Here is a 22,678-nt window from a genome sequence, read left to right as displayed (position 1 = left end):
YGCGCAGCTAGATGCCATGAAATCTCTGTAGTTTGCTTCGGCTGTGTGGACATGCTGTCAGTAGTGATGTGCCGAATCAAACTGACAGCTCAGATGTGGGCTTGGAAAAAAAAAAAAAAACGACGTTAAAGATCATGTGGATAAAGGGGCCGATCATCCTCAGGTTTCGCTGGTTTAAAATATCTAGAAAATACTCAAATGGGATTGGACGAAAAGTTTGTATGAACTCGTATCTGCGCGCTCTCTGAAGTGTTCGCTTGTAGCTTTCGAAGTGCATGCAAATCTTCCCAACACCACCAGACACTTCAAATGAATTCTTCATTGGCCTGTCAAAATGCTTTTCCTCTCCCATCAACACCAGCAAGAGTCTATCGTGATCTTCTATGCAATGGCCTCATTGTGCGGGGCATCAAGGATTCTACGGCTCCATCTCCGGGTGTGCTGTGAACTGTGAATTTCAGATTTAGACAGCCCAGGGCCCAGGGCCATGAGCCGCCAGCACTGCTGAAGTACTCTGTTGCTTCACACATTTGAAATTGGCTGACATGTTTAAATTTGCCATACCTTTGCTCAGTCCTTGTGCGATTTCTGCTGTGGAAACCACGCAAAGCTGAGCGACTGAAGACCTACATGTGTCAGGGCAATAAAGYGCTCCCCACCTCCTTGTTTTAGTCCACATTTTCTGAACTGCCTTACATGCACATTTTAATGAGATTTATAGTGTACACACATAAATGCTGTTGGACACATCGGCTTGTAACATGGTAATCTCAAGAAGGGATGTTTGACGGAGAGCTTCRCCGCATTCAGCCACCGGATCCGATGGTGTGGTAATCCCTTAATATCTCACCAATAACTATTAAGGATTTAATGTCACTCCTGCTCTTCTGGGAGGGGGTTTACTTGATTCACTCCAGTTTTTTTTCTCAGCTCAGGACACGGCTGAGATTGACTGAGCCTATAAAATCTCAAAAGTCTTTTCTCACGGTTCACAGAATCAGCAGAGGCAGGATGTTCAGATCTTGTATAACAGAAAGTCAGGGTGACCATTTCCACCTAAGTTGGAAAATCYGTGKCGAACCAACCTCCTCTCACTTGCTTGGGTGATATATAACAAAAACATGTGAGGAAAAAYCTTGTATTTACAAAATGCCCTGAGAAAGTATTAATACTTCTTTGATGTTTTTAAAATTTGTTGTCCCCATAAAATCACAATTCAAATTTTTTCGTGAGATGAACATTGAAGAGTGTGATGTGCATATATTTAAACTCTTCTGATAGCCTTGAAAAAAGTATAATTCAATGACTCCTTTCAGGTGTCACTGAATGAGTAAGTTCTGTATAACTTAATCTGACGCCTTTACAGAACTCAGGTGTTTTGTAAACTTTGTAAAAATAATTTTAAAAAACACACACAGGAAGGATTGTGGCACAATTCAAACTTAATCTAAAATGCAGTCCAGAGCCAAAACCTCAGGTAGGACAATCTGTCGAGAAGACAATTAGTCGTGCAGTTGCAAGAACAAAGTCACTGTCGAAAGAAAGCCACAAGAAGCTTCAATTGCAGTTTACTACAAGCCATGTAGGGCAGAGATCTCCATCCAACACAATATTGATCTGCTGGTGGTTTAGCACTGGACTACTGGCTAAAAAAATAAACATATTTTTATTTCCACTGATGTTGCTGACCAGCTTGTGAGAGCAGTTTTATTTTAAAATACCAGCGTAACACTGACAGAACCCTATCGCCCTGAACACACCTACCTGCCTCACAATGACACAGGACTGTCCCGGTATCTTGCTGTGACGATCCTTCTCTTCTGCAGGAACAGGGAAACTGCTCAAAGTTTATTGCAAGATGGAAGGAACTAAATGTTAAATGCATCAATTTTCTCTCAACAATTAGGTACTACTTTCTCTTAGCCTGACACACAAAACCTAATTGAAATAAATGGAAATATGTAGTTTTAATGGTGAGAAAACATGACAAAAGCTTTAAGGGGCACAAATACTCTTTTGAAACACTGTTAAAAATGCAACCTTAATATTCTAGAGTGGAATTAAGTTTTTTTTCTTTCTTTTTGCGATGCTGCTTTATTGCTGCTGATACACTGAATAAAGCATTTGCAATGCAAAATGGTTGTAATCCAGACTCAGAGAAAAGCCAGTTGCAGTGTGAAAAAAAAAGTGGATCACACTAGGAGAGACGGATGAAAAAATAAAATAAAATCTTGCGTTTTTAAGGCCTTTGAAAACTTCCCCGGTTAATTTTTTATGGCCGTACCTTTTAAGAGACACGTCAGTTTGATTTAACGTTCAGCTGACAGTTATTGGTTTTTGGTGTTTACCTCTTATCACTTCAGCAAACTGGGGAGACCAATTTATACTCTGGATGCACATGAAGCAGCATCAAAAATTAAGATCTTGACGCCCTGGAAACATTATAAAAGCTTTCTGTAATGCCACTCTGTGTGTAATTGGTGATGCTCTTTCTCCAAGTGTGTGCGCGAGGACGATAGCGGGCTTGTTAAAATTTATCAGTATTTTTTTTTTCTGCATTCTCAGTTTAGAATGACAGACTGACACTTTTTTTTTTCTTGCTACAGCCTCATCTACTCACTCAGTGGACCCTGGACAGTTTGCATCTGAATGATGAAAGTGCAACATTTTCTATCTTTTTTTCTTTTTCTTTTTTTTTTTTTACTCCATTACTGATCCCCCAGAGTTTGCCTCTGTCAAGTTGGAGTTTTCATGATAAACAACCAGGCAGCAATAAGTGTTCGCTGACACATATTCTGGCACGTTTGATAAAGAAAATCTTTAAAATTGGGCTTACAGTGGAGAAATTGTCTCAAATGGTTCAAAGGATTTGAAGTGGAAGAAGAGAGGATTGATGTTTTTGCTGCAAGCCCCTGAGTAGAACTGGCCCAGGGTCTAATCAGAGAGCAACAACGCACCCCCACTCAGCACCCCCACTCCTTCCCCACAGCCACAGGATTTTCTCTCACTATTCAGAGGCTGATAGATGAGCCTCTCTTTGTATTTCAGCCATGCACTTTCTTAAATCTGAAAAGCCAATTCATCTTGGGCAAAAGCATAAGGAGGAGGGAGTTAGGGTAGAGGGGGGGGGGACTTCAAAACTCATTTTTTTCGCTCCTTCCCAGCACTCAAATGTCATTCACAGCCTCCCTAAACACTTTGTCTCCCCTTCATTAATTGTCTCAGTGCCTCACACAAGTCACGTGCCTTGACTACAAGTGCAGAAGGAAGAGAGATCTCGCCTTGGCCCGTCCCTCCAAGATAAATTAAAAATGTGATAAAGACACACAGAATTTGCAAAATTCTTACTGAATTTAGCAGCAAAAACAATAGAGCAGCAAACTGTCAGGAAACTCATTAAAAGAAGCAGGGCAGACATATTGCCATCTTAACAAGATTATGCGAAACATCCATTTTGCAAATCCACATTGCTATTTCATCACTCCCTACTTATATTTTCTAACCATCAACAAACTATTTTTACTGCTAAACCATTAAGTATCAGTTTGTTATTCTTCATAGTTCAATATTTTCATTATTGAGATAAGTTATGAAGACATTACAATCTCATCTAAAACAGCAGTTAATCGCTGTACATTAACTGAAAGTTTAGTATTTTACCCAATTTTTTGTATTTAGTTTAGCCTGGATCCCTGTTTGAACCAACAGGCTCTTTCAAAATATGACAGGTTATGAACCTCGATCAAACCAAAATAACTGTGGCATAGTTTTATTTACTGAAGTCATATAACCATGTTTCTTTTCAGTCAGTGACTGAAAGACTGACTCAGCTTGAGACAATGGTTGTCAGAGCAGGTACAAAATGTTCTCTATAGCTGCTTATTCTGAGTGGTCATTGGGCGAGAAGCTCAGTAAACTGTGAGCTCAGGCCTCTTTTCCATTACAGTACCAGCACAAAGACACACTATTATCCCCCTTAAACACAATTTAAAGCAGAAATCAACCTAAAACACATGTTTCTTTGACTGACGAAGGAAAAAGTAATACATTCCCAAGAACTTCTTACTGTAGTGCAACAGTGCAAATCACAAAGTATCTGGACTTAATTAACAGATGATTTCTGTCTGTTAACAGAACTGATTGAACATGCTGACTAAATAACTCAGAAATTCAGACTTTCAAATAGAATTCATGCAGCAAATGGTACAGCTGTAGTCGGTGGTTATGTGAGTGAATAAAAGCATTACTGGTAACAGATTTACGTACCTCATGAAATTGGGTGTTAATTTAATAAAAGAGACAAAGGTAAATAAAAAGTATTTTTTCTCTATAATATGCATAGTAATGCTGTCCATCACCTCAGTCTTTGCTGTGCAATCTGCCGTATCCTGCTGGTTTTTATTTGAGATGAATGCACAGTGCTAATTATGAAATACAGTGACACTCATGTACCAAGTAGAATGCTTAAGACATTCTTGTGGAGTGAGTCAATGTGTAACTATTTCTAAACCATCTCATAGATGCACTAAAAATATAAAGTGACTTACTTATGGCAAATATGATGCTTAGTAAATGAGTGCCAGTTTCAATAAACAGAAAACAAATTAGTATGCTGCATCTATTCCTCTTGTCCACATGCAAACAAAACAACTTTCTGAAATGAATGTCTATTTTAAAAAAATCTAGATATTTTTTCAATTAGAAACAATGACAAAACCAACAGTAGTTTTGACACGCAGCTTATCACCCAGAGCAGCATCACATTAAGACAGGGGTGTCAAACTCCAGTCCTGAAGGGCCGCTGTCCTGCAGTTTTTAGATGTGCCACAGGTACAAAACACCTGAATCAAATGGCTTAATTATCTCCTCAGTTCTCCAGAGCCTTGCTAATGACCTAATTATTCTATTCAGGTGTGGTGCAGCAGAGGCACTTCTAAAAGTTGCAGGACAGCGGCCCTTGAGGACTGGAGTTTGACACCCCTGCATTAAGACATGTCAAACATAAAACATCACAGAAATGTTAAAAGTTTTAAATGAAAAATAAAAAAGTGTCTTGTGGCAAGTGGGTCATCATCCTTTAGATCAAGAAAATGGCTCCAACAGCAATATTCATGCAAGAACCGACACTTTATCTGTCGACCTCCTTCATCCATTCCCTCTATCGCTTTCTGAGCTTGAAACCACAGAATAGTTCAGTCAGGCTTTTAAAAATCTGTTCAGTGCTTTACCAATCCTCAAAATGCATTATTACCAGTGGTATATTAGTATCAGAGGGTTTTTTTTTATTTGTCCACCAGAGCCTGTGTAGAGACACCTTTTTTTTTCTTTTCTTTTTTTTCAATCGGAGAAAAAAAAATCTTACACACAAAAAAAAAAATACCCTTAAAACTTCACAGTATACAAGCAAAACCTGGGATTAATGGCACACACACAAGCACACAAGCACACACACACAAAAAACTTTGCTGGGCTTGTGATGGACTGAATTAATCTTTCCCTTACAGGTACAGTGCTTTATAGACATTCAAGTAGTGCACTATGCTATGCTTGCTGTCAAACCGAGTTCAAGCAGTTAGTGGGGGCAGACAAATAACCAGTGTAATAAATCATCCATTTTTCTCTGGTGGAGCATCAGAGAAGCTGCAGCACGGACAGGTTGTTTGAAGTTTAGGCACTTTCATTACACACGTCAACAACATGCGTAAAGTTTAATGGTCACGCAGTAAACTTGGGGGCACATTTTGTTACACTTCACGTAGCAAACTAAAAGCATTTTTTTTCCTTCTTCCAAGAAGATTATTTGTCAGCCAGCGATGCAACGTACATTGCAGTGCGTTTTTAATCTTGCAGCGTCTCGCTGTGCCCATGTGTTGAGGGAGAATGGGTGTCGGGTTTAATTAGCAAATTCTTACAGTGAATGTGGACACCTTGTTGACACATCCATTCCACATGAGCTATTGCTGATTCCTTTGAATGCAATTTACATAATTATACCTCATCCAACCCTCTGAAGCGCGTGCCTCAAACACCATGTTGCTCCCGGGAAAACCGCACGAGGGGGGAAAATACAGCCATATTAATGCTTGTGGCAAGAAAACACTAAACGCTGCAGCTCCGTTTCTCCATCTGCATTGTATGAGATGTGATGGCCTCGTTGCTTCACAGACGGGACCACACACACGCGCGCGCCCGCGCGCGCGTGCACGCACGCACACATGGCTATAAGCTCACTCTTTACCGTTAAAGACACACACAAAGACAGAAAATCTCACTGCCTGGGAAAGATGACCTACATTTTGTCGATGCTTTGCACTTTCTGTACATATTTATGTTGATCTATTTTTCAAAAGATGCAAAACCTCATTCCAAAACATAAATCCTCATTTACATGTACAATGTTTGCAAATGAGACACAACACCAAGTGAGCAATGTCAACGCTTCCCCCACAGAACAATAAAACTTGACGCTCCCCCAAAGCCAGGAACCAAATTTCCTCCCGAACCACGTCCTGCTCATCTAATAACTTTGTTTATGTCTGCCGTGTGACACGTCTGGAGAGACACCTTGAACAGTGGGATGCAGCTCTCAGTCCAAACATAAAGAGAGTAATGAAATATCCACCCGCCTTATTGTTTCCAAACTCCTCGAGAAGAATCAATAAAACATAACATAAGCTTCTCTCTCCGAGTTTAAGACTTCCAGTGGGCTTTGAAAGCCCCTCGTGACGTTACGGAGCCTTTCTTCTTGTGCAAAAAAGAAAAAAAAAAAATCACACCAGAGCTTTAGTTTGATGGTTGAATTAATCAGCAGAGACCATCTTCAGAACAAAAAGACATGATGTTGCCTTTGGGATCCAAGGCCATCTGAGATTTCACAGCCTGTATTTAAAGGCGCGTTTTGAAGAATGCGTCTCAACAGCTCGTAATAGGCTACGACAAGCTGGAGTGCCTCCCGTTTGTGGTTTGCAAAACATGGATCCCCCTCAACCCCCGGCAACATAATACAAATATTCTCTATTTTCTGAGTGAGTAAAACCGAAGAACTTCAAAGAGTTGTTAAAAATAAATTTGACTCAAATAAAGTCGCAGTAAAACGTGTTTTTACGCAACTTTCCCACTGAGGTTAATGCATTGTGAAGCGTCTCCCTTCAGTACTTAGAACAAGGAAGTTATAGCGAACAAGGTCAACATTTGATGGCACCATTAGAAGACAAAGGATGCAGATAAATAGAAAGGGGCTGCAACCTTATTAGTATGTTATCTCAAGAGAGTCTGTTTTTCTTCTCACAGATACAGCATAGCGCTTTCCACACTTACTGACTCTCCTGTAGAAAATGTGCATTATGTCTAGAAATAAAATAATCTTTTGTTTCAGAAACAAAATCTCACTGTATATTTTCTTTATGTAAAATATAATTTTTTTTTATGTTTGGCAAACTGATTCTGTGGGAGCATAGAACAAACACATGTAAATGTGTAAATGTTTTTAGCAAAATTGTTGGTGCCAGCAAACATTTGTCACCCAACAACAAATTTTGCTAACTTTTCCATACAGCGTAAAAACAAGGGGCTGCAGACAAGTAAATGATTATAAAATTCTTCTAACCACACGTCAAATTTTTATTCTGCCACCTAAATATTTCCCTTAAACCAGTCAAACTCACTTTACTTATTGTCACTCATACATCATTTCATGTTCTGTTCATCCATTTGTTATGTTGTAATCAACTAAAACAAGCTTCCACAACATGCTCAGAAAAGACACAAATAAGTTTACTTTGTCCTGGAAGTAGTTTGTCAAAGTATGTACATTTGGTACACTCCTAATTGATACACTTTTTCAGAGGAGTGTGCATTTGGCCAATAGACGATCGCTGTTGGGGTTGTATCAATAACAAACATTACCTGCTTGACCTGAGCAATGACAGTAAAAAAAAAAAAAGAGGAAAGTTACTATTAGCCAGATAAACTACATTCAAATTGTCTTTTCCAGAGTAAGAAAATGAAAACGATTGAGAGAATCAAGAATTACAGAGCTAATGTACAGAAACGTATGTGATTATTTGGCCAACAGCAACAAATTGTAACCCAGAGTGTTTACTTTGAAACAAAAGTGTCACTGTGAAGACAGAGAACAATTTGAATGCACCGACACAGCCCAGCTTTGCGTCCATGTGAGGTTTTCTGACGCTGTTAGTATTGAGGAGAAACTTCTTGGACTCAGCTTAAAGTACACATGGCAGTGAAGGGATTTTAAAAATACATAATAAATTTTTAATGAACATTAAATCGACTTGGTCGTCTGGTTACTGATGGGGCTCCAGCTATGAGTGCATACACTGGTTCCTGAACTTTTAAATTATGGCTCCACATCTGCAGTTTTTGCTTTACGTCCATTAGGCGGCTACGTGTGGAAAGCCCAGAGATGACCTTATATACACAATGGAGAAAGCCATGAGAATTGTTAATTTTATTTGCTGCTCTGCTTGTTCATAATGGCTCAGCAAAGGGAGGGTTCTCAGCCATTCCTACAAACACCATTGGGAGATCATCCCATTTCCCTATAAATGCAAAGAACAAGAAAGAAGCAAAAATGTTGCCAGTTTTGGGCAAACGTGCACTTTCTGTGTGACATTTTTGGACATCGGAGCACTGCACATCGGAGTGTAAGAGCAGGAAAGGCTCATTGTCTATTTGACTAAGAGACTTTTAAGAGAAAAGTGACCTCTTTTAAAACAGATCTTCTGTATGCTAAAATGTCACACTTCCCCAAGTGACCAAGCGACCCGACCTTAGATAAGCGGGAGAAAATGGATGAATGGATGGATGCCTCTGTTCTCTCTTAAATGTTTCAAACCATTTTATTTTCAGAAAACTGTAGCCAGAATAAATGCAAAACACAGAATTTAACTGGTTTCGTTTATTAAGGGAAAAAAAAACAAAAAAAAACATCCAAACTCTGCATGTGAAGTTACTTTCAGGAAATGAATTTGCAGGAATTAGCTCTGTTCAAATACAAAAATTGTGTCAGCAAAGTTCACCAATTAACACATTTCTTCTCATTTTTTTTAAAGCACCACAACAACTAATTAAAATTTCACAGAGGGTCATGTGGCAAACTATTTTCAAACAATGTGCAATTTTTACACTTGCGTGGAATAAGCAAGCGGCACAACGGGTGTTATTAATTAGGCTACGGATGGATTTATTTTGGACAGGTTTTTGCTATGTTTACCTGCAGATTTAACTTGCCTAACTTCCCGGAGGGTAATGAGAATCTTATAGGAGTCGACGGGAGCAACTCTTCCTAAAATGCTTTTCTCTTATAGAAGAAGAGAAAAGCAAGGCTTCTCAAAGACACAGAGTTCTTTAAAGCAAAAGATCTCCCACCAGGGCAACATTCAGCTGAACTGAGCCCCACCACACAGTAATTTGCCTCTGATTCCTAATCTTTGTAAAAAAGAATGCAAAGCTAAATGCCTTGCACAAATTCACCCAATTGTGGCATTTCTTCAGGCACATTATAGACCAGAGTGATTAGAGAACTTAAAATGCAAAGGCATCCCTTGAAACTAAATGCATTTAGAATCCCATTAAATATGGAATTGTGTCTGTGGGCCAACACTAAATTTGAAATATCTTTCCCTGCCACATTTTTCCCCCCCTTCTTATGTTTCTTGTTTGCAGCTCGCATCCTTCACTCTCTCTGCGAATGTGTTTGAGGCTGTGAATAATTTGCCAGTAACTTTAATGGAAGTAGCTCTGCCCGGCGTAATTATACAACATTAATCACAAAATGTGGACATTTGTTGTGACTCATGATTCCGACAGTTGATTGCTTTTACTCTGAATAAATACAGTTATAAATTGCTACCTGCAAAAAGATGTAAATGCGGAGCCATTAATGTAAAACGTAGCCTGACTTCATAGCCTTTCACTGCTGTCTTCTTCCTCTAGAGGAGGTGACCTTGAGTTCGGATATTGGAATAAAATTACATTCTGCTGGATGGGTAAAAATCTGAGATATCTAGCTGAAATGTGTTATAATGAGCTGGAAATTTATCATTTCATACACACAAAAAAAAAAAAAATATATATATATATATTATGTTTTCTCTGAGCAAAGTAATTATGCACTATATGTAAATGAAGCCATGGCAAATTAGGAATTCTGCACACCACAGTGAAAGCAACCATCTGCTAAATAACCCCTTTCGACCATAAACATTTACTTATCATAAATTCACATTAACTCCTCCGTGTCCCAGTTGAAACAAATGCTGCATTGTAGTATCATAATCCATCTTCCACAACAGCCATTTGACCTGCTTTAATGCGATCCAAAGATAACCCGCCCACACTGAATCTACAATCACCTTCGTACTCATTAAAGAGAACTTCAGCCTGCAGAGCATGCAACTCTACGCCATGTTAAAAGAGGCAATAACTGTGCAGCAGCAATTTCAATAAACAATTCTTCATAATTTTCGGCTGCTTTCGTTGCTCCATGAAATGGCTTAATCTTACATACATCAAAGAGCTGCAGGCATGCTTTAGGAATAAAGGTAAGTGTAATTTGAAAATGATGTTGGAACTTAGGATGTATTTGAGCATACTTATTGAAACAGCTCAGAATGGATGGTTCAAAACAGGCTTGTGCTCAGTAGTAGCAAGTCCCACCTTTGGACGGTGGAAAAAGAGACACGTTTTGGTGAGTGCATAACAAACCCAGAACAAAAGTAAAATACCTTGTAAAGTTTGGAAGATAATTTTTTTTTTATACACAATGACATAAATCCACACCAAGATGGGCTAAAATTTCACTCAGTGGGCAAAAATCCATATAAAAGAAACACCAAATGTCAGAATAGAGCTTAAAATGTGCAAAGAATAGAGACTTTAATTTGTGTAAACATGTCTTGTGATCTGATCAAACTGAAATTAAATATAATGGCCATTGCTTTATCTGGAGGGGAAAACGAGAAGCTTGCAAAGCTGAAAACAGTCTTAGGACTGTAATGTGAAAGGGTGGTATGTTGTTGTTTGGGTGTTTTTCTGCAGAAATGCCCAGTGTGCTTCTTAAAATAGATGATATAATCAACACCACATAATAAGTACAAGAAGGCAGGCTTAAGGATGACAAAGTCATTTTGGATTGTTTATGACAAATTCCTGATCTCAGTCCTATAGATAATTTGTTGGCAGATTTGAGAAGGTGTGGCCAAAACTGGCCTACAAATCTGATAGAGTTATGCCACTCTAGTCTAGAGAAATTGGCCAAACCTCAGAAACAGTTACACAAAATATTTGATAAGTGATAAAGTTTAAATACCATTTAAGCAGTTATGAAGGACCAATTTTAGTAAAGTTTTTATCTTAAAAAATATGCTTCTCATGGTTCTCATCATTCTATTTAGTCATTTTTAAAGAGGTTATCAGTGGCAAGAATTTATTGCAGATCTCTTTCATTGCTGAAAGAGGGAATTCCAAAACTGGAAACTGCTATGAAGCAATTTTCAAGATATACATTGCCTCTTACGTCTTTCAAAGAATATCTAAACCCATATTTATTGCTTACCACAGCCCCCATTGTTTATTCACATTTTTATGCAATTATCCCAACATCCAGGCTCATCATTATTGCCATAACCTTTAACAGACAAGAGTTTCCATGCAGTGCTTCAGTCTCAACAAGCTGTGGTCTGTGTAACCACCTAATGAATCAGAATGAGAAAGAAGGAACATATAGTTAGCTGTAAATAGTCAAGAGATGAATTGCTCTCAGTCTTCTTCCAGATGCCGAGTGAAAGAGGAGTTTCTCCCCATGCTTCTCAGAGATCCTCTTCTTGCTGCGGGAGCAGAACAAAGAGGTGTAAAAACATAATTATTCTGCAAAAACCTAATCCAATAAGGTGCACAGGGGACCTGACAGAACATCTTAAAAGAACAAACTTCCATGCACACATACTCGATGGAAACTAAATCAGATCCCGGGAGAAAATCGAAAGATTTGTTCTCTTGATTACTGCCAAAATTCAGTTTGCACAGCCAGTTCCTGATACCACATTTTGAACGAGCGTTGACAGGCGTGTTTGCCAACACTTTACTGAGTCAATAGCACAGGGTTATCCTTCCACAAATTCAACACTGGTGAACCTCATGATACTCTGCTGGAAAAGGCTTTGACTGAAGGCCGGAGTCTTTGGAGGACGTCTGAGGCTGCAGATTGCGGGTGGAGTGCTGTAGTGTTCAACCTGAGCGGTTAAAATGTGAGCAGAGTACAGTGAAATGTCAATCCAACTGCTGGATATGAACACTGTTGAAATAACGGGTTCTTGACTGAAGACCGTGTGCATTAATTCACCACTTTTATCTCCCTGTGTCCTTCCTGGTAGGCACAAGACTGTGGAAGGAGAGAGAGAGAGAGAGAGAGAGAGAGAGAGAGAGAGAGTGAGAGGGGGGGGGAGATTTGATCCTTTTCAGCTGCACAATTATCGGTGATGTCGGAAACTGAAGTTGAGTGATAAGGTCTGTCACTCATCTGACACTCCATATTCATCCCAAAGCTGATGGAAGGGATGGTGTGAGAGATTTCGGCAGGTTAGAGTTTCTTAATGTGAAAAATGAAAAAAAAAATGAAAAAAAAAAAAAACTTTTTAATGCATTGCAGTTTGCCATCCTGAAAATGGAAAATCTCCCTTAAATATATTAATGGGTTTTTAAGCACTTTGTTGTTCAAACAGGATGCAAACGGCTCACTCTATCAGGGACACAAAGATACTGCTTCTGAAACTAAAACGCTGAGACAATCCGGGGGAAAAAATACATAAAAACCTATTTGTGTGGTTCTCCACACATTTTGTCACAAACATTCATATATTTTATGTGATGGAGCAACACAAAGAGGTGCATTATTGTGAAAAATGGAAATAACAGAAGGTTTTCAAAAATAATTTACAAATTAAAATCCAACTGTGTGAAGTCCACTTGTATTCAGTTTCTTTCACACTGCAAAATCACATTTTGCACCAATTACAGCATCATGTTTTTTCCCCAGGTATCTCTAGCGGTTTTGCGCATTTACTGTTGTCAAATCGGGTTGGGAAGCGTCTTTGCAAACCAATTTTTGCATCTTGTCACAGATTCCTAGTGTGATTTAAGTCTGGACTTTTGACTGGGTCATTCTAATACAATAATATGCTTTGACCTAAACTATTTCAGAATAGCTCTGGCTGTTTAGGGTCTTTTCCACCCCACCCCCAAGAATTGGCCCTTGTATTTAGCCTCCAATAAACTCTGACCATCATCTATGTCTCTGCAAAAGAAAAGCATTCCCACAGGATGAGTCTGCCATCACTGTGTTTCACAGTTGCTATGGTGTGTCCAGAGTGATGTGCCATGTCAAGAGATAGTTGTTGGGGTTTTTAAAATTAGCTCAAGACCTGTAAAGTACCAGACACAAGACCAATGAGGTTTGTATGCCTCCCTTTGCAAAGGGAGAGATCCACAACCTCTAACCGCTCGGGATCAAAGATTAGTGAGCTTCTGCTCAACTCTGCTTGGGAATTAGCTTTTATTATGATGACCTTCTTCAGTGGAACAATGCTGAGATAACAGAACAGATGGACCCCTTGGAAATTACATCATAGATAAAGAAAGAACCTTAAAGAATAACTGGTCAGAGCCAGTTAGGTAACTGGACAGATTTAGATAAAACACTCAAATAAAATGATTAGTTAGAAACTAATCATGATGATTAGTGAAATGATTAGTAGAAACAATGATTAGTTTTACCCAACAATGCCCATAACTCTTTTTATCCAAGTTCAAATAAAGACTTTGATGAGTAAGTCCAAGTCAAGGGTCGAGCCTTTGGTTCCCAGGCAAAGTCAAGTCTCTGATGACTGAAATAAACATTTTCTCATCAAGAATCTCAACAAAATACACTGCAGTTTGTGGTTCTAATGAGACAAAATATAGAAAGGTTCACGTGCTCATTTGAGGCCTCATTTTGAAGCCCAGAAGAATGTGATACCCAGATTAAATGTCTGAAAGACTAAAGGCTGTTTATTCCCAAAATATTCTGCAAGAAGCTGAGCCAATCAAAGCAAGCAACACTACAGCAGGACAAGAAAGGGAACAAACGGGTACTAAGAAGAACCAACTATTTAGGGGTGCTAATGAATACCACATGGCAAGTATAATTAGAAACAGGATCAGGTGCAGAAGAAGAGCAGAAAACAAGACTGACTGAATCAAATCTTGGCAGGTACTGAGCGATTAGAATAACATCATAGTAAAAAAAATAATAAGAAAGAGACAATACAAAACACACAAACAATTAAATGTAAAAAGAAAAATGCAATATTTACAAATATATATAAACTTAAAAAGATGTAGTGTATTTTTCAGTCCACACTCATAATAAATTTGTATACTTGTTTGGTACAGAGCATTTAATTACAATATTTATGCTAGCATGGATATCCAAACCAGCCCAGAGAATTATACCCGAATTCATTCAGCAGCATCAGCTGCAACTTGATTTGTCAGGAGACATTTTCTGGTAGATTTGTCCCTTGAGGAATATGTTATTGTCAAGTTAACTAAGTCCTCGCTCAGCTCCCAAAGAACAATTAATAGTCCCCAGAGTGCACACACACATATTAATATACAAAATGCACGCATCCGTATTTACAGGCAGCCTCAACAGACAATAAAACCTACATCAAAGGAAAGGGGAAATAACTTCCGCTAAATAAATCGCTCACACTTTAATTGCTGCAGAAAGCAATAAATAAAGTGGCAGTGTATGTTCAAGGCTCACGGAGAAACAGGAGAGGCACTCCTCAGACGGGAATCGTACTGAACACACCCTCAAATTATGGTCAGAAGGTCTTTTTCATGGGCAATGATAGACCATCTGTCAGATATGGCACAGTAATAGAGGACTCAAATTCAAGACTCGACACAGTGGCATAAAATCAGTAATCCTCTAATGAAGTCCAAGGTCAGTTCACAAACATCCAATCCAAGCTGAAGCATGCAAAACAGAAGCAAGTCCAAAATACAAGCAGGGTCAAAAAGAAAAAAAAAAGTCACTGAAAGACAAAGTTATGATAAAGGCTGAAATGCTTGACACAACGGACAAAGACAGCATGACAAACGAAAGCCACTTGGGGTCAGGTATAAATAATAAAAAAAATAACAAAGGAAGATAATGAGACCCAGGTGGACAACATTAGGGTGGAGCAGAGGGTGATTATGGGAAAGAATCTCAAGAAGTTGTCTGAAACAAAGGAAGAAATGAATGCACTAATAAAACAGAAAGTTCAAACACAACACAGATTGTGTCAGTGTTTGTCTGCTAGGTTTCAGTAAAGTCAGAGTTTTTGCTATGATTGTGTAAGCCATGAAATATTTTAGATTTTATTTTTTTATTTTTTTGAATTACTGATTTGTACCTGCATACAAACTGTACGCACACTTAACAAGCAATGAAGCATGGATGACAAAACTAGGGAAATTACTTCTACTTATAAACACACTATCAGAAAATTGTTGGAAAATTGCAATGAGGAGAGCAAAAATATCTTAGGTAAATCGTGACATTAGCATGATAAGGAAAAATAATTTCAGTTGTAAATTGGAAAACGATGGTTTGTCTAAAAATATAGCTCTTTGTTTCAGCAGTCATCAGTTGGCATATCTAAGATGGGATTGACAGATCCCATTGTTCAAGAAAGGACATGCTATTACTATTGACAAGCAAAAGTAGAAAGATGAACTCTCGTCTAATTCTCTTCGCCATTCTTGCATTTAAGATTATATTACTTTTCACTGAAAGTTGTTTTCCTTCCACATAACTTTTCATACCTATGCGTGGATACAGCTGAACACCCAGTTTTTTTTCCCAACAACCAACGTCCTCTTGCTTTGTGTGAAGCGTGTCAATAATTACGTGTTAGTAAGACTTTCATATCATTGGGTACTCACATATCTTTTTTTTTTTTTAAACCCGTTTTTATTGGTCTGACGCAATTTTCCAGCACATTGATATTTGATTAAGCCTCACATCAGTTTCAATTTTTTTTAGGAATAACTGACATTTTAATGATATTCTGATTTACTGGGATGCGCATGTTAATACAACATAAGTAAAAAATAAAAATAAAACAAAACTAAATTTTTCATACCAACATATTTCTACCCTTTTTTTTCTGTTGAGCAAAGGAAGAATAAAGAGCTCGGAGCACATTTTTTTTTCTCACCCTGTGTGGATGTATTTTTAATTCTAAAGCGAGGGATTGGTCACACTTGGTCTCATTAGCATGAGGAGCCGTATAAACCCCGCCACTGCAGAATTTGGAGCTGTGTTGAAGGCGAGGCTGCAAGCATATCTGGCTGACTGGCTGCTGCGCGCACTGAAGGACTAACTTTCACTTTCAGCACAGTTCAGTTCGTAAAAGCGGGGCGCTGCATGGAGAGCTCGCTCCAGACGTGAACCGCACACAATGAGGCTACTCAGCGACGGGAAGACCTCTGCAAAGATGAATGTAACTTCTTGGCACCGGTGGATTGTTATCGTCTATTTTCATGTTTCTTTCTTCGCCTCTCGGACTGAGTCTGAGGGAAATACAGTGAGGTACCAGACCAGAGAGGAGGACGCACCGGGCACTGTCATCGGGAACCTGGCCAAGGACATGTCCTTGAGTGTGTCCCACTCCTCCAAGATCAATTTCAGGATGATGAAACAATTCAACGACTCCTTTATCCGGGTGAGAGAAAGCGACGGGCAACTCAGCGTCGGGGAGCGAATCGACAGGGAGCGAATCTGCAGGCACACTCCACAGTGTCTGATTACTTTTGACGTGGTTAATTTCTCCAAAGACCGCTACAGGCTGATCCATGTCGAGGTGGAAATAAGGGACGTCAATGACAACTCTCCGGAGTTTCCAAACAGGGAGTCTGTGGTGGAGATCTCAGAGAACGCAGCGCTGGGCTCCCGGATCCCCCTGGACCCCGCTGTGGACGCCGATGTCGGGTCAAATTACATACAAAGCTATCAGATTTCTGTGAACAGTCACTTCACCATAGATGTGCTCCAAAGAGCGGATGGGGTTAAATATGCGGAGCTGATCCTGATGAAAGAGCTTGACAGGGAGACTCAGCCCTCATATAATATAGAGTTGGTGGCAAAAGACGGAGGGAGCCCCTACAGATCCGGGTCAACTAAGATAACTGTGAGAGTGACTGACTTTAACGACAACAGCCCAGTTTTTGACCAGAACAGCTTCTCGGTCAGCCTCCCGGAGGACGCGCCGGTTGGCACCGTGATCCTGGACCTGAACGCAGTGGATGCTGACGAGGGTCTGAACGGGGAGGTGGTCTACGGGTTCGGGAAGCAGGCTTCTCACGAGATCCGCGAACTTTTCCAAGTGGATAACAAATCGGGCCGCGTGACCCTCAGGAGTCCCGTGGACTTCGAGGATAAAAGCACCTACGAGCTGGACGTGCAGGCCATCGACCTGGGCGCGAATCCGATCCCGTCCGTGTGCAAAATCATCATCCACGTCACGGACGTGAACGACAATGCCCCAGAGATCAGCATCACCCCGATGACCTCCATCGCAACGGGTGTCGCGTACATTAGCGAGGCGGCGGAGAAAGACAGCCTGGTGGCGCTCATCAGCACCCTGGACAGAGACTCTGGCGTTAACAGCCAAGTTCACTGCACTCTGTATGGCCACGATCACTTCAAACTCCGGCAGGCCCACGAGGACAGCTACATGATCGTCACAGGTGCCTCTCTGGACAGAGAGAGGATCAGTGAGTATAACTTAACAGTCATGGCTGAGGATTTCGGGTCACCCCCGTTGAGAAAAATCACCCAGTTCACCATCAGGCTGAGCGATGAGAACGACAACGCCCCCCACTTTGCGAGGGCCGTTTATGAGGTATCGGTGGTGGAAAACAACGCCCCGGGCGCCTACATCACCACGGCGGAGGCCAGCGACGTGGATCTGGGTAACAACGGGAAGATCACCTACAGGCTGGTGGACAGTGTCATCATGGGGTCCCCGGTGAATACCTTTGTGTCGCTCAACTCCGTGTCTGGCTCCATATATGCGCTGAGGAGCTTCAATTATGAAGTGATGAAACAGCTGGATGTACATATTCAGGCCAGCGATGGGGGGTCGCCCCAGCTGCAGAGCACGGCCATCATCAGGTTAAAAATAGTTGATCAAAACGACAACCAGCCTTATATTGTGGAGCCTCCACTCTATAAGGGGTCGGCTGAGATTTTCCTGCCCAGAGACGCACCTGCAGGTTACTTGGTGACTCAGATCAGGGCCACTGATGCTGATGAGGGCATTAATGCACAGCTGTCCTTTAAGATTACAGATGGGGGGCACTTAGGATTCTCCATCAACAAAGACACTGGAAAGGTGCTGGTGAATCGAAAGCTCACGTATGACCTCACGGACAGTGTCAAAGTCACGGTGGCGGTCAGTGACAATGGGTCCCCCCCTATGACGTCCACAGCCATGATTATTTTCAGTTTCATAGAAGGCACCCCGCCCAGTCAGCCTTCCTCGGCTCAAAATAGCAACGAGGAGCTCTTCGAGTGGGACATGTCCATCGCCATAATCATTGTCCTGGCTGGAAGCTGCTCTGTTCTCCTGCTGGCTATCATTCTCATCGCCACCATCTGTAGCCGCAGGAAAAAGGAGACGAGCGAGGGGGGTTATGAAGAGAAAGTAGAAACACCCGATGTGGAGAAAGCTGAAAGTAGTCGCATGGATTCATTGATCGTCAATCACAAAGGCAAAGCGTTTGATGCCCACCCATTTCCAGAGGGTCTGCCTCTGGCCAGCAGCAACACAACAGAGACCAGCAGTGAGGACAGCAGGCAGACAACAGGAATCTTTGAGCCGAACACCAGGCCAATGGAGGCCAAGTTAAAGGTAAGCAGACCCCTCTCTGCCCCTCTCCCCCTCCTCCTACATTTAAATATGACCACTTTATCTGTTTGAGGTTTCTGATTTAACAATGAATGTGTTTTTCATCTATGCAGGGTTATTCCACACTGCCAGGGTATGGGAAAGAAACTGTGAGGCCTATAACAATATGGAAAGGCAACTCGTTCACGACTATCTCAGCGAGGGACCCCCAGATTAGCGGGAAAGACAGTGGGAAAGGGGACAGCGACTTCAACGACAGCGATTCTGACATCAGTGCAGACGTCCACAAAAAGGAATCACCGCCAATGAACAGTGAGTTTCAGAGATAATCAAGCAATAAATTAATCAACCCACCTCATCTAACTTGTATATTCATCAGATACTCAAGAGTTATGATTAATTCAGATGCAAACTAAATTTCAGTTGAGTTCCCCAGGTTCTCCTGTCCTCAAACATTCAGACGATCCATCAACTATTTGCTGTGTTTTCCCTTCCTCAGGTCTCTGGGCGTGCACCAGTGAATGCAAAGTGCTTGGACACTCGGACCGCTGCTGGAGCCCTTCAGCCACTAGGCCTAATACAAGCTTGGCCTGCGGACCTCACCTGTCGACATTCTCCAAGACCGCCACGCTTCCCCGGGATGCCAGGAGGGAAAACTACTACCCGCCCCATATCCCTAAAACCAGCGGTCTGCAGAGCGTGTATGAAAAGGTCCAACACCAGGAGTTTGATTACATCCTCGTCGGTCCGCCTACACCGGCTAGGATACAGGAAACGGATGAAATATCCATCCCAGAGTACACAAACTCTTAAAAGGACATGAAACATGTCTAAAACTGTAATTAAAAGACATTTAGTCTTTGTACTGTACAGATCTTTAATCCAAATTGACTCCATGTTGGATTGTTGACGTGTTCAGTAGCGTGTCGTGTGTGTCCTTTGGCTCATATATGACTGTTCATTGTATTATGTGTAATATGCAAGATTTTTTAACGATAATATATTTTTCATAATGATTCAATGTAAAGAGGAATTTTATTATGACTTTTTAAAAGCATGTGTTACTATTTAAGGGCATGACTTTTGGACATTTAGGCCGAAAAATGGCCTCTCTGCTGTGGAAAACAATCAGCCATGTTTGTGGTAGATTTTATCATGATGTTGCACAATAAAGAGTTAAAAATCAACACTGTTTTGCTGTTCAATAGCAATCAAAATGTAAAAAAATAAATAAATAAATTTGGGAGTTGTTTATAGTAATACAACCTCAATTAACCGCCTGTATGCAGTTTGTTTGCCTCAAAGGCTTGTGAGTTGTAGTAAATATAATGCAGTTCTAAACTGTCAGTGAGCAAAAACCAATCTCCTTGTCTTTTCGTTGTGCACAATGTGGCTAGTCTGCCGCTCCAATTTGCATGCAAATATGGCACTGCTGCTCAAATTCTCCCACAATTGCATATTTTTCAAAGGTCAAAGAATCCCCTCACCTTATGTGATTGCCTCCCAGCTTACCAATTATCCAAAAAAATTTAATTTAATCTGTTTCTAAGCAACAGGAGCACAGCATATTTGAATCTCTTTTTTTTTTTTGTGCTATTTTTTCTTGCTTTCAGGTTATAATAAAGACCGAGAAACCTTGACCGTAAAACTTGAAATCAGACAGCTCATAATTAAGCAAATGTTATGTCTCTCTCTCCTTCTTGTGTGTAACGTATTCAGAGTGTGTACCGTCTTCAGCCTGCTGTCTGAATAAATAAACCTAAGAATAATAATATTTACAAGTTTGACTACAGGTATAGTGCCAGTTTCCATTCCTGCTGACATTTTGGCAAACAACTTAACGAAATATGCAGCAAGCACATAAAAAATGTATGACAAGGTAGTACTTTGCACTCCTGGTTTCTGCATAAATTTCAGATAAAACTGAATCACATTTGAACACAAATCTAAGTAGATTAATTTCCACGCAAGTGAGACAAGATTACTATTCAGTACCTTGCAGAAGTATTAATACCCTTGAAGTTTTTCACATTTTTTCACGCCAGAAACACAGATTTCAATGTGTTTTTGTGGGTATTTATGAGGTACACCAACACAAAGTAGAGCATATGTATGGTAGGAAAATGTTTTTTTTTGTTTCTTTTTTGTAAATCAAAAATCTGAAAATTTGTCTAGACCCTTTACAGTAATACTCCTGTATGAAATCCTGTCTGACCATATGCTTATTTAGTTATTTTAATGTGTGTACTTTAATCTCAGTAAAAATACATTTTGTGAGTTGTTATGGATCATTAGCAAACAAACAACATAAAAGAGAGTTGATTTTTGGATTTTAGGAAAATCATGAATACGCCTATGCATCATGGGAAAAGAACTGGACGAGGTGGAATATGGACATGTTTTCCTGGCTGGTATTGGAAATACCGCAGTGATCCTGCCTACCAAATTGGACTGAGCAGACTGTATTTCTTGAGGAAGCTTAGGTCCTTTATTGTTTGCAGTAGGGTGTTGCATTTCTTCAGAGGCTGTTCTAGAGAGTTTAATCTCATCTTTAGCCATGTGTTGGGGAAGCAGCATCAGAGCCAGTGATTTAAAGAAGAGCAGCCCTGTTTCGTCGACGGAACAGAGACGACATAGCATTTTATTCATCCACTGAAAAGAAGGAGGGCTGCACAGTGGCGCAGTTGGTAGAGCTGTTGCCTTGCAGCAAGAAGGTTCTGGGTTCAATTCCCAGCCCGGGTCTTTCTGCATGGAGTTTGCATGTTCTCCCTGTGCATGCATGGGTTTACTCCAGTTTCCTCCCACAGTCCAAAAACATGACTGTCAGGTTAATTGGCCTCTCCAAATTGCCCCTAGGTGTGAGTGTGTGTGTGCATGGTTGTGTCTCTGTGTTGCCCTGCAACAGACTGACGACCTGTCCAGGGTGACCCCGCCTCTCACCCAGAACATCAGCTGGAGATGGGCACCAGCAACCCTCCCGACCCCACTGAAGGACAAGGGTGAAAGAAAATGGATGGATGGGATGAAAAGAAGGATTGTTTTTCTGTAAACCTATGAACTTCACCTGGACTGACAAGATTAGGTATCAGTTTTATGCTTCTCAGGGCATTAATCGGAAAATTATCCAAGAGCACACGGTAACTCTGGAGGAGCTGCAGATTTTCAGACACAAATCTGTTGCAAGTACTATTGGTCAAACACTCCATAAATATGGTAGTGGATTCAGGATGTGGGAATGTTTCTCTCAGCAGGAACAATGAAGCTGGGCAAGAGCGGGGAGAAATATGAATAAAGCTAACCATGCAAAAATCTTGAAAAATAATTTGTTAGAGGTTTGTGTTACTCGAAAAGTACTCAAAAAGATGTGCAAGTATAATTGAACTGGAATTCTGTTTGGTGACAGTGTGCTGAATCCTTGATGTACAAAGGAGCATTACTGCAGGTCCTTTCTGAGCTGTGAGACTCTACAATCCTCACTTTGTCCAACAAGCTTCACAGTTGTGTACAGTCCTGCTGTTTACAAGTTTCTTCACTTTTTCTGAATAGTTTGGTATTATTCAATATGTGCAAATATAAATGCAGTCTGTCATTTTGTTAAATTATCCAACTCAATTCCACATTTCTCTTCAAGAGAGTATGCTATTTTTAAGAAATGTACAGTATGATTTTTTTTTTCCATCTCTTCAAAGCTCCTTTGTATTTCTTTTTTTTTC

The 22,678-nt window shown here is 40.4% G+C and overlaps 1 protein-coding gene across 1 annotated transcript; it reads left to right on the top strand.

Annotated features, from left to right (window-relative positions):
• The first annotated feature begins 16,007 nt into the window (after positions 1-16,007).
• Positions 16,008-20,152, top strand: LOC103459037 (protocadherin 8). Its single transcript, XM_008400244.2, has 3 exons — positions 16,008-18,968; positions 19,079-19,277; positions 19,465-20,152. The coding sequence occupies exons 1-3, from the start codon at positions 16,515-16,517 to the stop codon at positions 19,776-19,778; spliced, it is 2,967 nt and encodes a 988-aa protein (XP_008398466.1). The 5' UTR covers positions 16,008-16,514; the 3' UTR covers positions 19,779-20,152.
• The last annotated feature ends 2,526 nt before the right edge of the window (positions 20,153-22,678 follow it).

Source organism: Poecilia reticulata, linkage group LG2 (genome assembly GCF_000633615.1).
Source record: "Poecilia reticulata strain Guanapo linkage group LG2, Guppy_female_1.0+MT, whole genome shotgun sequence".
Classification (NCBI taxonomy): domain Eukaryota; kingdom Metazoa; phylum Chordata; class Actinopteri; order Cyprinodontiformes; family Poeciliidae; genus Poecilia; species Poecilia reticulata.
Note: the sequence above shows the minus strand (reverse complement) of the source record. Positions and strands in the feature narration are given on the sequence as shown.

What these genes read in the sequence shown, in the direction of transcription:
- LOC103459037 (XM_008400244.2), top strand. Translation starts at nt 16,515, where the DNA reads ATGAGGCTACTCAGCGACGGGAAGACCTCTGCAAAGATGAATGTAACT. An exon ending in CAATGGAGGCCAAGTTAAAG is followed by an intron (nt 18,969 to 19,078) that starts GTAAGCAGACCC and finishes TCATCTATGCAG; the next exon opens with GGTTATTCCACACTGCCAGG. An exon ending in GGAATCACCGCCAATGAACA is followed by an intron (nt 19,278 to 19,464) that starts GTGAGTTTCAGA and finishes TCCCTTCCTCAG; the next exon opens with GTCTCTGGGCGTGCACCAGT.